The sequence below is a fragment of the Carlito syrichta genome, unplaced genomic scaffold (assembly GCF_000164805.1).
Source record: "Carlito syrichta isolate Samal-C Ts95f unplaced genomic scaffold, Tarsius_syrichta-2.0.1 Scaffold308231, whole genome shotgun sequence".
NCBI lineage: Eukaryota > Metazoa > Chordata > Mammalia > Primates > Tarsiidae > Carlito > Carlito syrichta.
In genome coordinates, this window is record NW_007252327.1 from 339,292 (window position 1) to 354,315 (window position 15,024).

At 36.7% G+C, this 15,024-nt stretch overlaps 1 protein-coding gene across 2 annotated transcripts in view; it reads right to left on the reverse strand.

Moving 5' to 3' along the window:
- MPP7 (membrane palmitoylated protein 7) overlaps positions 1–15,024 on the reverse strand; it is a 187,330-nt gene that overhangs the window by 43,415 nt on the left and 128,891 nt on the right. Inside the window, exons 8-13 of one of the 2 annotated variants that reach the window (XM_008065326.1) lie at positions 13,947–14,021; positions 13,549–13,745; positions 13,008–13,072; positions 6,640–6,660; positions 6,527–6,538; positions 5,468–5,509 (exon numbers count right to left, since the gene is read on the reverse strand). In XM_008065326.1, coding sequence (XP_008063517.1) covers positions 5,468–5,509; positions 6,527–6,538; positions 6,640–6,660; positions 13,008–13,072; positions 13,549–13,745; positions 13,947–14,021 — 412 coding nt within the window. The remainder of the gene's footprint in view (positions 1–5,467; positions 5,510–6,526; positions 6,539–6,639; positions 6,661–13,007; positions 13,073–13,548; positions 13,746–13,946; positions 14,022–15,024) is intronic. The other variant, XM_008065327.1, reaches the window with a different exon arrangement.

Consider the following 15,024-nt stretch of genomic DNA (forward strand, 5'->3'; position numbering starts at 1 on the left):
AATAAGACTACCAAGAAAGCCACAGCACATTTTAATATACACTTTTACCATAAAACAATCTTGCCATTGGTATGCTGCTTATGACACTCATTTTAAAAACACATAAGATCTGTAGGCATTTTGAGAATTGACTTTGGGGAAAACCAGAATTTCATAAGCTAGTCTATTTACTCAATCTATTTGTAACAAACTCTTTAATATGTTTTTTAAAATGAGAGACTGTGATTGAATTTATTTATTCTACAAAAGAACCAACACTAAATTTCTGGTCATTAGTTGAAGCTTTTCCTTAAAAAAAGAAACATTTATCAGAAACACTATTCGTTTATGTATCACTGTGGAAGGACATAATCCTTTTTTAAACCAAGTCTTTTTATTATATGCCTCTCTTCTCAGTTATCTTACTAGATCCCTTATCTCAGTGGTATCTTAAGGCACTTCTAGGTGCACAAACCTTTTGGTGGTCTTTTGCACACGTGTCAGAACAAGTACTTATACCAGGAAGCTGTTATGTTTAACATATATTAATACACACTGGCCATGTCTGTCCCTTTGCCACAGTAAAGTATGGAAAAGAAACTATTGTTTCGAAGGCCATGAGTTCAACAGCAGGGTTTGCCAAACCCTTGGGCTGCGAGCTGGTACTGGTCAGTGACCTGTTAGGAACCAGGCCTTACAGCAGGAGATGAGTGGCTGGCAAGCGGGACTCCACCCCCTGTCAGATCAGTAGAGGCATTATTAGAGTCTCATAGGGGCAGGAACTCTTGAACTGCACATGCACGGGATCTAGGTTGGGCACTCTGTATGAAAATCTAATGCTTGCCGGGCTCGGTGGCTCAGCCTGTAATCCCGTGCCTTTGGGAGGCTGAGGTGAGTGGATTGCCTGAGCCCGCAGGTTCGAGACCCGCCTGGGCAGCGAGACCTCATCTCTACAATAAATCAAAAAATCAGCTGGGCGTGGCAGCACATGCCTATAATTCCGGCTACTCGGAAGGCTGAGGCGGAAGGATCGCCGGAGCCCAGCAGGTCAAGGCTGCGGTGACCGGGAGCGGCCACTGCATTCCAGTCTGGGCGACAGAGTGAGACTCCAACTCAAAAAAAAAAAAATCTAATGCTTGATGATCCTTCCCATCCACGGAAAAACTGTCTTCCACAAAACTGGTCCCTGATGCCAAAAAGGTTGGGGACTGCTGCTCTACTGCCAAAGTTTGTACATTCAAAAGTCTACCAAAGCCAAGTAGGGAGAAAAATCTTAAATTATCTTTTGCTAACAGTCATAGACTTTGCACAAAATTCAACCCTTGAAGAAACATGTTGTCCAATCTTCTTGAAATACTCTTGGGTTACTTTTACTTCCCCATAGGTAAGAATATGGATACAAAGAAATGCTTCACTATTCTCACACAAGCTCCAGTACAGTACAACTGTTAGGATAATATGAACTGATATCCTGTCTCAAAATTGGCAAGGTAATGAGGAGCGGTGGGAACTACGTAGAACTGGAGAGCTCTTAAACTCTCCACTTAAGGAGTCAGTTGTAACAGCTTCAGTTAATTGTTAACATCAAGAAATGAAGGTCTAGTTTGGTCTTACCTTTTGTTTTGCCAAAGGAGCCAGACATTTTTATATGAAAGTTCTCAATTTTGGAGTCTAACAAAAACATAGATCTTTGTCCAAACACATCCTGCAGTGTGTCTGTGAGTCACCAGCTTTATGTGAATTATTATATGATTAATGATATTCCCATTATACGTAGATGGCCCCCTCTTTTCATCCGTAATTGGGTGATGTAAAATGGTTTCTTGGGAAGCACAAAGCCCTCTGCCTTTTCTTTTTTTTTTTTTTTTTGAGTTGGAGTCTCACTCTGTCACTCAGACTGGAGTGCAGTGGCCGCTCCCAGCCACTACAGCCTCGCCTGCTGGGCTCCAGTGATCCTTCCGCCTCAGCCTTCTGAGTAGCTGGAACTACAGGCGCACGCTACCACGCCCGGCTAATTTTTTGATTTATTGTAGAGATGAGGTCTCGCCAAGTTGCCCAGGTCGGTCTCGAACCCGCGGGCTCAGGCAATCCACTCACCTCAGCCTCCCAAAGGCACGGGATTACAGGCTGAGCCACTGAGCCCTGCTTGCCTTTTCAAAAAAAGCATTTTTTTCTAGGTCATGGGATATCTGCAAGGTTAATTTTAGCTACTAAGGCTCAATTCTTTCATTTAAATCTAGTCTTATTTGGGCTTATTACTACTAAATGTTTCCTATCTCAGACATTTACTCCTATACCATTGGTTCCATCATCTCTGTCTACAAAAATGATTATATTATCCTCTCCAACTAAAATACTTTGCCCTCAATGATTAAAAGCTACTTTGAACTCAATTGCTACCTTTCTTTCTCTTTCAACTCAGTTATTACTTGACATCTTACAATCTTTCACTCCAAGAAAAACTGTTTTTCTGATATTATCAGTGACTCCAAGTTGCCAGATTCAACTTGAGTTCTGTTTTAGCAGAACTCATTTTCCTCAAGCTCTGTAAAGAAACCCACCATACTGATCACTCCTTCACTTTTGTACTTGCACTTATATCTACTGATTTAATATTCATTTTATAAAACTCCTAAATTCTAGAAGAGAGAAACAGATTAAAAGCCCATATTTCATTCCTGGATGAAATTTTATACAAAGAAAAAGTATAAAAATCAGGCAAAACTTTAATCAATGTTTAATTACCTAACCTGACAGTTATGATCTCATATTATCAAGTACCAAATTAAATTTCCAGTTCTAGCACCTACATCTCACCCAACTTAAATATGCCCAGTGGTCTGCAAAATTCATTTCTTTCTATGCTGTTGCTTCTACCTTTATCCCTGCTGCTACCTGAATTCCACCTATCCCTTGGCACCATCTCTAATGCCATCTCTTATAGGACTGGGCCCCTGATTGCCTCAGGATGAGGCATCATCTCCTCATATGAATTGCAGCATTATGTATGACACTCATCAGACAGTGATTTCCACATTGTCTTCCACTGGCTGTGTATCCCCTCATCATGTAACTCAGGGATCCCCAACCCCCGGACCATTACTGGTACAGCCCATTAGGAACTTGGCTGCACAGAAGGTGAGCAGCAGGTGAGTGAGAGAAGCTTAATCTGTATTTACAGCCACTCCCCATCACTTGCCTGCCTTCTGTCAGATCAGCAGCAGCATTAAATTCTTATAAGCGCGCGAACCCAATTGCAAACTGTATATGTGAGGGATCTAGGTTGCATGCTCCTTATGAGAATCTAATGCCTGATGATTTGAGGTGGAGCTGAGGCTGTGATGCTAGTGCTGGGGAGTGGCTGCAAATACAGATTAACATGAGCAGTGAGGTTTGAATGCACAGAAATCATAATAAATTTTTGCTTGCAGACTCTTATCAAAACCCTATCAGTGAGTGGCAAGTGAGTTGATGTACTTTAATTGCACAGCTGCATCTGGTAGCAGGCTTTAAGTCAGAATCTAACACTTTTTTTAGTCTACACATGGCCCGCCCATTATTTTATTTACCTCTTCCACCTGAGCCTCTTTTTTTAAATGGAGAGTTGTATAATTATTTTATTATATATTATAATGTAATGCAATAATAATAGAAATAAAGTGCACAATAAATATTATGTACTTGAATCATCCCGAAACCATGTCCCCCACCCTCCAGTCTGTGGAAATACTGTCTTCCACAAAACCAGTCCCTGATATCAAAAAGGTTGGGGGGACAACTCCTTTGGGTCCCCTCCCACTGTGGGAGCTTTTCTATCCCCTCAGTAAGTCCTGCTTTCAAAAACAAAAACAAAAACAAAACAGGTTGGGGACCACTGGTTTAACTGACTATAAGCCCTCAAAGTCAGAGGAAGGAGGTACCATTCTTTCTGAAGCAGAATCATGCAGTAGTCTGTCTATCTCTTCACCCTACCCTGTATCTAAGCTCTCAGGTAGTCCCTCACATTGACCCTGGCTAGACCATGAGGCTTGTTTTGGCCAATGAGGTATCAGCAGATGTTATGCTGACCAGCAGAGGCTCCAAAAGCATGTACACACTGAAGATTGCTTCCCCTTGCTGGGACCCTGCGACCACCACATGGGCTAGCTTCGTGAAAAATGAAAGACCACATAAAACAGAAACAAGCTCAACTACCTGAGTCCTCCCAGACCAACCAGATCCTGGCCAAGATACATGACTGCATAGACACACCATGCTAAAAAACCAGGCTGCTGACCACAGAATCAAGAGAAGAAATACCTGCTGTTCTAAATCACTAAGGTTTCCATCAATATAAGGGGAGATGTCAATCAGTATATGAGGTATCACTTGGTATTGTTCTAAAATGAGTAAAGAATTAATGACATTTAAAAATCTCTCTCATCATCCAATTTTTACCCAGATTTTCTCTAGTCTAGAAACTGAAATTCTCCATATTTCTGCACAGTGTTTTTTGGTTTGTTTTGTAAAATGAAAACTCAAATGGCAGCAAATATTAAAAATAGAGTACAGTGTTATAACTACATAGATGTGGATATGAATCCAGGATGCAGCATTTACTATCTTAGATCCTTAGGCGAATACTACAAACTCTCTGGGCCTCGGTTTCCTTTTCACAAAATAAATACAATACCACCAACCTCACAGTATTAAAGATAATATATATTCAGTACTGAATATAGTATCTGGCACATTTCTCCAGTAGCCAGGGAATATTATCATCATGTATATAAATACTGATTTTAAAATAAGGAGGAGGAAGCAGTTGACCTCTAAAAGTGTGTTTCTACACCATTTCCTCTCCCCACTACACACAGAGAATGTGTAAGGACACCTACACATGGCAAGGGTGGGAAGTGTAGGAAGTGAAATGTACGTGAATATAATTTTGATGATTTTAACAATTTCCAGATAATTTTGTTTTTGTTTCTAACATTCTCTGGCACCTCCAAACTGGAAATTTTTCCTTCCAGTATAGATTTAAAAATTAATTGTAAGGCTAAACAGTATTTGGGGCTGTTTAGTCAATGGTTATTTAGGACGGTTATGGAAATAATAAATCAAAATAAAACATAATCAGAAAGTTAAATGGAAAACAAAAATTATTTAGGTTTAAATAATTCACCATTAGCCAGGTAACTTATACACATCCAGATACTGTTAATTAAATAAAATTACTTGATACCAATAGGATGCTTTTTCATTCTGGAAATAGGTAATGGTTTACAAAGGTACAGCATCTGAAAAGTTTCTTGAAAATCATAATCAAAGCATACTAAGTAATCCTTTGTGTCCAGCCCATTGAGCCTGTTTAAGATAAAGGTTTCATGCCACCCCACGAATCTCAGGGCGTGCTAAGGCAAAGATGCTCACTTAAGATCCAACCAGGTAATAAGTTTGAAGAAAGCAACAAAAAGAAAGAAATCCTCTTCCATGACCAAGTGCTCACCTATATAGGTTCCACTGTTGTTACCAGCAAGGCCAGCATCTTCTGGATGGAGTGTAAAAGCATACAGAACAAAAGCCAAGAAATAAAGCAGAACAGTTAGAAGCCCAGCCACAGATGCAAAAACACATTACTTAAAACAATTATGTAAAGCACAGCATAGACAGCCCTCACAATGCCATCTTAAACATAAAACATCTTGTTTTATATTTAAGTTTAAAGTAAAATTTTGAACACCATGCGAGGTTTTTGTTGTTTTGTTTTTTCACCCCCTTCCAAAGATTCCTTGATGCAGCTCTGTGAAAATTATAAAACTTATCTGAGTGGTTTATACTTTTGCAGTTAAGAAAATCATGCTGCTTGATCCCCCAAAGTAAACTTATTTTTATAAATCAGGCTCTTTGATAACAGGTAAATTATAGCACTTATTTTGGCTCACTGGATTAGACAGAAAGGTTAAGATTTTAAAATACCTTTTTGACTTATAATAAGAGATTTCATGCGTGGAAGGAATAATACTGCTATTTTTATTTTGTTTTGTTTTTGAAAAAGAAAATATAAAAATATGCTTAAAGTAAGCAATGTGCTAGTTATTTCTGGGAATTAAATGAATACTGGGTTATACACATCTTAAACACTTCATATAAGTAGTGCAGTACTTATTATTTTAGGTCTCTTTCTTCTGGAAATAACAGCACAAACTGCACAGAAATCAAATAGTTGAGAAGGTTATCCCTTCATCCTTACAATCAAAATAAGTCTGCCAATATATTTGAATAACATTGTTTTCTTCATTCACCTTTATTTGAGGCTACTTACTACTGACAGATAAAAGCATATTATTTCAGATTACATACTATATTTCTACTACATGAAGCAAAAAAAAAAAAAGTACATTTCTTTCTAAAACAAAGTCCAACCACAATTTTTGATACTGTAATGTCAAGATAGAAGTTTGGATGTCTAATACTTATAAACTGCTTGCTATATTCAATCTAATCCTATACATATGTGCACTAAATAAAATGACTAGACTACGCAGGGAAACTTTTATACATGTACCTTTAATTTCCTCTGAGAAGCACAAAGAAAAATGAGAAGGAAAATGATTAAATGGGCAGAAAATACAATTAAAGTAGAAGATATTTCATCCAAGAAAAAAAAAATCCACCTACCACACTCAACTGTTTCCTCATCTTAGAAATGCCAAAAGAAAACACAAATGTATTTTAAATGTTTCAAAATTATAAGTCAGCAAATAAATAGAATTGATGAAAAACTACATTTTAGACTGCACTGCAGTCTTATTCTAAAAATAATACATACACTTAAATAGTCAAAGCACAGTACACATATAGCCTACTAAATAACCAATAGGAAAAATAATCAGAAAAAAATCAGCATTTTTTAATACCTTCAATAAAGGGATTTCATTTATTTTCATAGAACAGTTTTGTTTGTAAATCAATTTGTTCAATACTTTGAAGAAATTTCATGATAAAAATTGTGAAAAGAAAAAAATGATTTTATAAATAAGAAACGTTACTCCAGTCAGAATGGCCATCATCAATAATTCAGAAAATAGAAGAAAAAAATGTGCTTAAAATATCTAAATATCATATAGATTTAACAATATCCTGACAACTATCAACTTACTATGCATATGAAATGAGTCAGGTAGTAGAACCATTCATTTTCTTCCTGTCTATATTATATTTGATGAAAGGCATTTTAAAAAGTCATCCTGAACAATTTCTAAATGACAAATAGAATAGCAATTTAAAAGTTAAGTATAACTTAGAAGAGTCAGTTTGAGTTAAGAATTGGAATAGTATTGGCAACATAATAGAAGGAAAATCTAACCATGTTCCAAGGTGAAACACATTTTGCTACATGACCTTATAGAGTAAACTGTGATCACAGCAGCCCTCAGCTTGCTTATCTCTCCAATCTATAGAATGGTGGCCAGAGAAAACTTCTGGATAAGTGTATACTATTGTATTTTTACTTTTCAAATAGTTATGGGTCTTCAAACTGTGGGTGCTACTTGACCAGTAGGAGCAAACAACAAGCAAATCTCTGTAACTCAGGCTTGTGTTGAGTCACCTGAGCTGTGGATTTATGCACACGTCTTAGAAGCTCTGAAATGTCACAAGTATCTAAAACAGTTAGAAATAAAGAATAAACTACGCAATATAGATTATCCAAGCCAAACATACAGTATGAAAAAAGACTGATGAAATCAGTGAAATCTCAGTAGATTGTTAAATATAGTCTATTTTTAATAGGAACAATAGAATAGACTGAATATTGCACCCTTGATTAATGACCTGGCGCCATGAAACTTGGATGATAAATTCCATGACACAAAAACAAACAAAAAATTAAAACACTAATGCCAATTCACAAAAAGAATATAATTAGTATATTCATATATATATTTCATAGCCTAATAAAAGGTCACGAATATGCTGCATACGTTTACAAAAGACTCTCTCCACACAATTCTGAAGTAGGAAGCAAATATTTTTTTGCATGATAAAACTACACACATATATTGAGTAGCAAACATCATGCTTAATGGCCATCTGGTAGGAAATGGAAGGAAGAGATTACCTTAGACTTAGCAAGTTAGAACAAAACAGAGAAGATACATAAAAGGTTGATCTCAGAAGACAGCTGGAACAATTGCATGATTATTACCAGGTGGAAGACACTGTTCTATGCACATTAAATGCACAAACTTATTTAATTCTTATTAATTAATTAATTTAATTAGCTCTATGAGGCCAGTACTCTTATCCCCATTCCACAGATGAGAAAAAATTCTGTGATGAATTCTAATAGTTTTATGTTGCTTTGTCATTCATTGTGAATCTACTTTTAACTCTGTCATACTAGAAACAGGGTAGTCACCCTTGACATAGCTTCTACCTCTCTGCTTCCTCTCAGTTCTTCAAGGTGAGTGATCAGATATCTGCCATATATTGCTGCCTGCTGGTGACCACCTCCCTATAGTATAGCTACATACAGCCTGCTTGTTTGCCCCACTGAACCTCACACCCCACATGGACTACACAGTTATGCTGCAGTGACCACCTCTCAGTCACAGAGCTGGTGCCTGCCTGTTCTAGACCCATGAATTAGAAGAATTCCCTGCGGGAAACCTGCTTGGATAATGCCCTGGACCCCAATAAAGGCTTTGGCCCACAGGTTTCCCCACCTCGCTCCCCACCCACTGGCTGAGCTTATATGTCCCAGATGGCTCCCCTCTTTCTGTTGGCTCTATGAGGCATGCTCCCCTCATCTCTCCCAACCTGTAAGTAATACCACCTTGTTATTTCATGTATTTTGTTGAGTTGCCTCCTCTGTGTCTCACCTGCCTGACACAATTGAATCTACCTCTTTCCAGATCAGGGCTTCCTAGGGAGTGGCTATCTTGGTAGGAATAAAGTGGGCACAGGTCAGACAAGAGCCACAAAGGTGTCTGTCAGTATAAACAAGTCCTTGTGAGAGGGACAGTTGGCTACAGGTGGACACTTAGGTATTAAACGTTCTGCCAGGATAAAAAAGTACCTCAAGAAAGGTATAAGGCATACTGTAGACAGCCACAACCACCTCCCTTGCAGCCCTGTCAGTGCAGGGCTAGGGTTTATAGCCACTCTCCAGAAACCTCAACAGCAAATTAGAAAGAAAAAAATACAACACACTTGTATGTGGCAAAACCAGTATTTGGCCCCACACAGTCTGGCTCAAGTTTGGGTTTTTAATTCAATGCTATGATATCACAAGAAAATCATGCTTTAATTATTCAAGTCTCAGGCTAGAAATTGTCAGGAAAAAGGTAATGGGACATGATGTTTCTTCCAAGTTTCCTGTCAGCTTGGCATCATCTCCCAGACCCACTCACACACCCCTCCTGCAGCTTCAACATCCCAGGTGAGTTTCTCCTGCCAGAAGCACCTGGGGAGGGCAGGTTCCTCTTCCCAGTGCCATTGGAAGTCCACTCTCTGCTATCTTCAGCACATTAAGAGCAGAAGAGGAAAATCTGAAAAATCATGGAGCGGAGGCCAAGAGGGTCTCAAAGAGAAAACTGTACTGTCATCAGAGAAGGGACAGGCTCTCAGGGAGCACACGGTGAGCCTTGCACAGCAGGAAGCAGTTACTGTCCCATTCCACTGCACTGGATGTCACCCTGAGAGGGACATACACAATACTCTTGACAAAAAGAGAAACTGTATCTCCTGTATTGGTATGATATAATTCACACTGTATTGGTGTGATATAATTCACATGGCAAAGTTAAATCCCCATACTAGAAACCACTTTCCTAAATCTCCCTTCACTCCTCCCTGCAATCTCTCCTAAAATCTGCCACAGACCAGACCCCTAAGAGTTAATCCACTCTTACCTGCATGGCATTGAGTCCCCAGGGCAAAACATGAGATAACCTGGCTCAGAACACTTTGAATGAAAAGACTAGAAGCATCTGCCATGACAGTGCATCAAAAGCAACATCTTCAGATGTGCAAGAACACAAATCACTGAGATAAAAGTGAGCAGTATATGCTACAATTTCTTTAATCATCTATGACGTGAAATTCATAGGTTAGTTCATCTATATCTCTTTCTACACAGACTCTAAACTTTGGCATCTTCCAAATAGTATTAGTAACTATTAGAGAAAAAATACTTTAGGTATTTTTTAAAATCTTGTGTTTCTGTTTATACAAAACCCCATCAATATTAAGAAAATGTTTGACAAGGTTTTAGACATATGAGCTTAATGTAACAACATAAGAAATCTATATTTTTCTGAATTAACCTTTTGTGTGAAAACAATAAACATTACTTATAAAGTTTAGTGGAAAAAATTTTATCACCATATATTTTTAATACATTTACAAATACCAACATGATAGAATTATTCTTATTTTAGAAATTTTATATTGTCAGAAATTTTCCTAAAACTTAGCCTAGTAATTAATATTCAAAGTCATAAAAACAAAAGGTTTTCTATCAACTTGCTGTTTTTCTTCATACCATTTTTCTCTGATTTAGTAAATGTAAAAATGATAACTGGAACTTGCTATTTCAAAAATCTAAGTAACAAATATTGAAATCCAGAAAATAGTGAGATGGCCTTTACAAGATTTAGTGATATATATATATATATATATTTTTTTTTTTATATATATATAAAAACTCATTACCAAAACATAAGTTAAAGTGCTTTTAAATACCATTTAAAATGTTCAGAATCAATACAATTATTTCTGCATAATTTTTAAGTTTATGAAACAAAGTTCAAGGAAATGTCAAGCAGAATTTCAATTCTTCAAGAATAAAGACATTAGCTTTGTATTTAACTTCCACAAAAAATATGTTTTCTCTCTGAACAAGACCATATTTACTATACACTAATGATTTAATTAGGGTAATCTTGACCAGATTTATTTGAAAATAAACAACATAACACATATATGCACATATATATAAACAAATAATACATCTCTCAGTGAATCAATGTCTAGTTTTAAAAAAAAGAATGGGTAAGAGAAAAGAAAGGAAGAAAGAGGATAAGCATCTCTAAATGGTATTCAAAAGCCAGAAAAACAAAAAAAATTGTTAAAATGAGGGTATGTCAGTAAAGATAAATACTGGAACAGGATGTGGTGGTGGCTCATGCCTATAATCCTAGCATTTTGGGAAGCTGAAGTGAGAGGATTGCTTGAGCCCAGGAGTTTGAGACCAGCCTGAACTACCCAGCAAGATCTCATCTCACAAAAAAACCCAAAAAATTAGCTGAGTGTGGAGGCATGTGACTCGGAAGGTTGAGGTGGAAAGATCACCTGAGTCCAGGAGGTTGGAAAAAAAAAAATCTTAGAATAAATATTTCTTAAAGGAATACCTGAAGCTAGGTAAAAAAATATTTTTTTTAAATAAGTATTCCTCAGAACTAATAAATATTGAAGTATCAACATAAAAAGAAATTATGCAAATAGGCAAATGACTCACAACAATTAATGCTTCTACACACACACACACACACACACACACACACACACACACATACACGCCCCACCCCCCTTCATATTCACCCACATCTATACAGAAACCAGTTTGGAAGAGCTATTGAAAACAAAATCGTTTTCATATAGTTATTTTTAAAATCACATATACATGTATCAGAAAAATTACCATAAATGCAAATTTATATTTACAGCAAACTGTACATTTCTACATTGCCTACAACTCAAACAAATTTGAGTACAGATTCAGGTTCAAGTATAATCACATCTATCTCACTTTTAAGTAATCACATCTATCTCACTCTCATATTTCAACCCACATACATCAAATCTTCTAGATATATGTGAGCCCCAATTTAAAAATCCCTTAAAGAGCAAGTCAGGCAGAGACCTCCAAGTTCCCTTCAGCGGGATGTGTTGGTCAGTGAAAAGTCACCACATTTCAAAACAAAGCAGTGTTCTCGTTAAGCTCTAAGCTTTTCAATGTCATAAGACATGTGGCATTCTATCACAAGCATTTTTTCCTTGTGCCCAGACTTATGCAGCAAGAACAAGCAGGCTTTTGAATCAGCACTCCACTTTAAGTATCTGCCTGGCTTGTGAGATTTATACTCGACTACAGTTTGGCTCTCTTCTAATGTGATTCCTGGGATATATGCTTCCACAATCTGACAGAAATAACAGAAGATGTGAAAAATGCAACAATACTGAAAACAGATGTTGGTGTAAAATTCCAGAGCCACTTATTTGCTCATTTTGCTATTTAATGTACAATTTCTATGCTAAAAACAAAGGGCTGGATTTTTTCCTCTTAAAATACTTAGAACCATGAAACATTTAGGGAAAGAGAAATGGGAAATTTATGGGATGGTGACTTGAGGGGGGCAAGAGGTAGAAGGTAAAGAAAAGCTAAGAGAAGGTTAGACTGAAAGAAAAAAGTACACCTAATCTACACTGTTCTCCAATAGTCATACACCATCCTTTTTCGAACTCTCATTTTCTTTTAATCTATTCTGGAGATAACTCCAAATGGGTAGGTTAAAGGTCAGAGGTATTAAGATTTGTGGAGAAGAAAGGAATTAAGAACAAGAACAACTGGTCTTAAGCACAAGTACTTTTATGCCCAAGAAAGTGGTAGACTCCCCTCCATCCCCCCAATCTTTACCAAAAGATATCTTACTCAAACCACCTGGCTTTGGAGAATTAAGAGAGTTGTATTTTAAGTTACATTTAATAAAATACCTAAATTTGGAAATCAAAGAAAACAGTAGCAAGTATTTCTTAAAGAGGGAGTCATGAGTTTATTATTAACAACCCCAGCTACTCATTTCTTCAAAAGATTCAAATTAATGTTCTGACATAAACGTCTTATTTGTTTGGTTCCCGAGAAATGATGATCCAAAAGCCACTGCAAGGTAATATAAGCCCTTGTTCTGCAATGAGCACCTGCTTTAATAGTCAAAAATAAACAGCAGGATTTGGTTACTCTGTATTCTTATTAATAAACTTACATGATTTCCTGCTGGAAACTTTCAAGGGCTGAATCAATATTTCTGGTCGTCTCAGAGCCAGTCTCCTAAGGGAAAGAAAGTCCACATGCCTATCAATTTTTAGCACAGGCCCAAGACTAGAATAACACCAAAATATTTAAAAGGCTTAAGAAAAAAACTTAACAGTTGGGAGAAAATGAACAAAATGTGATCTAGTCAAATTAAGAAATAAATTGTCTACTTTCACATCTTTGTAAACTGTCTCCCCTCCCTCCAAAATGGCTGGCCTTTTATTCCACCTTTCACATCAACATGATTTCAAGATATTAATGTGCTACTTTCCATTTGCTTCATAACAAAAATCTAAAATGACCTGGTACTGTCATATTATTTTTGGTCATTATTCATACTTAGTTAGACAAAACAGAAATCCAAACCCAAGGGATAAAAAATTCTAAGACAAAGTTTCATAGGTTATTTATCACAACTATGCAGGAGTGATATTTTGCAGAGAACAAAAGGTCAGCTGAAGAAAGGCCATTCTTGTATACCAGTAGCTCACCTTTCCTGGAAATGCTTTGAAGGAATCAGGCCTGCTCTAGGGTTGGCATCACCCTCATGCTTTGCTTGCCACCATGTTGCGTCATCTTGGCTCATAATCTGAAGAATATCTCCCTTTTTGAAAGCAAGCCCAGCTTCCTTACACGGAATTGCCTTATCCTCATTAGGATCATAGTCAAAGAGGGCTTTGATAAACATCTGGAAGAAAAGTTTTATTTAAGATGAATAAAGATGAAAAATAAATGTGAAACGGCCTACATTCTCCTAACTCAGGTTCACAAAATAATAATTTAAAACTTGAATATTAAAATAAATTTGTGACAAAAATAGATATATAGTAGATTAAAAAATACTGCTTCCTCCTCATACACACAATATATATTTTTAAGTAATGATTACCTTGCCTTCTTTAGATGGTGTCTCCTCTTTGATGCCGGGTATAATCTTAAATGTAATTGCTCCCTGAGACTGAGCCTGGTATCAGATGAAAGAAAGAGTTATAAGAAACCAGAGCCTAGAAAAAATAGTTAAATTGGTAGAAAGCTAAATGCATCTGAAATTTTACAAGCTTGGAGTTTCTACTCTCAGATAGAACAAATTGAGGAAACTATTTTTGCAGAAATTCCTGCAATGTGAGAAAGTTCTAAACCTTGTCAAAAAAGTTAAAAAAAACCATTAACCCCAAATTTACTTTTATTTCCTGTGTACTTTTAAGGTGTCAATAACTATGTTCCTATCCATGGCAGGTTATTTCAAAATAGAAACACAAAATATGCACAGTACCATAAATAACCACAGTATTCAATGGCTAGAACAGATAATGTACACGGTTCAGGCTATTACATTTAACATCAGTATCCATGTTTTGGGGGACAAAACACCTATATTGTCAGCAGTGCAGTTCTAAATATATTATTCAATTAATGTCAGTGCTCCTCAGAAAAAAACAGTGAAGAATATTCATATCTACTGTATTCTAATTAGTGAGTAAAATACCACATGTAGTAGATTAAGAGCTGACAAGACTGTCTATTCTAATTTAATGAAATCAAGAAACACCACCACTAATCAATCTTTGCTGACTATCACAGACAAGGGCAGGTCTGACTTTAAATATACCCTCAAGTCATTCTGAAACATTCTTTCTCTCTCTTTTTTAGCATTTACCATTTTCATCTTTAATTATTTATGCAATTATTTCTTATTATCTGTTATTCCTGCTACATTGTAAGCTCCATAAAAGCACCATAAAAGGAGGAAGGAGGGAGGGAGGGAGGAGGGAAGATAGATATCCCTGAGGTTCACCATCAGTAATGTGCTGGTAAACCAAGATTCAACTTTTTCAATTCAATTGTAAATGGCCCTGATGTGTACCATTTACAATTTCCATGGTATAAATAGTTCTACTACGGCCAATTTCAATTTGCCTGCATGAAGTCCCGAAAGCTAAGTTGGGAAATGGTGCATAGAGTCAGCT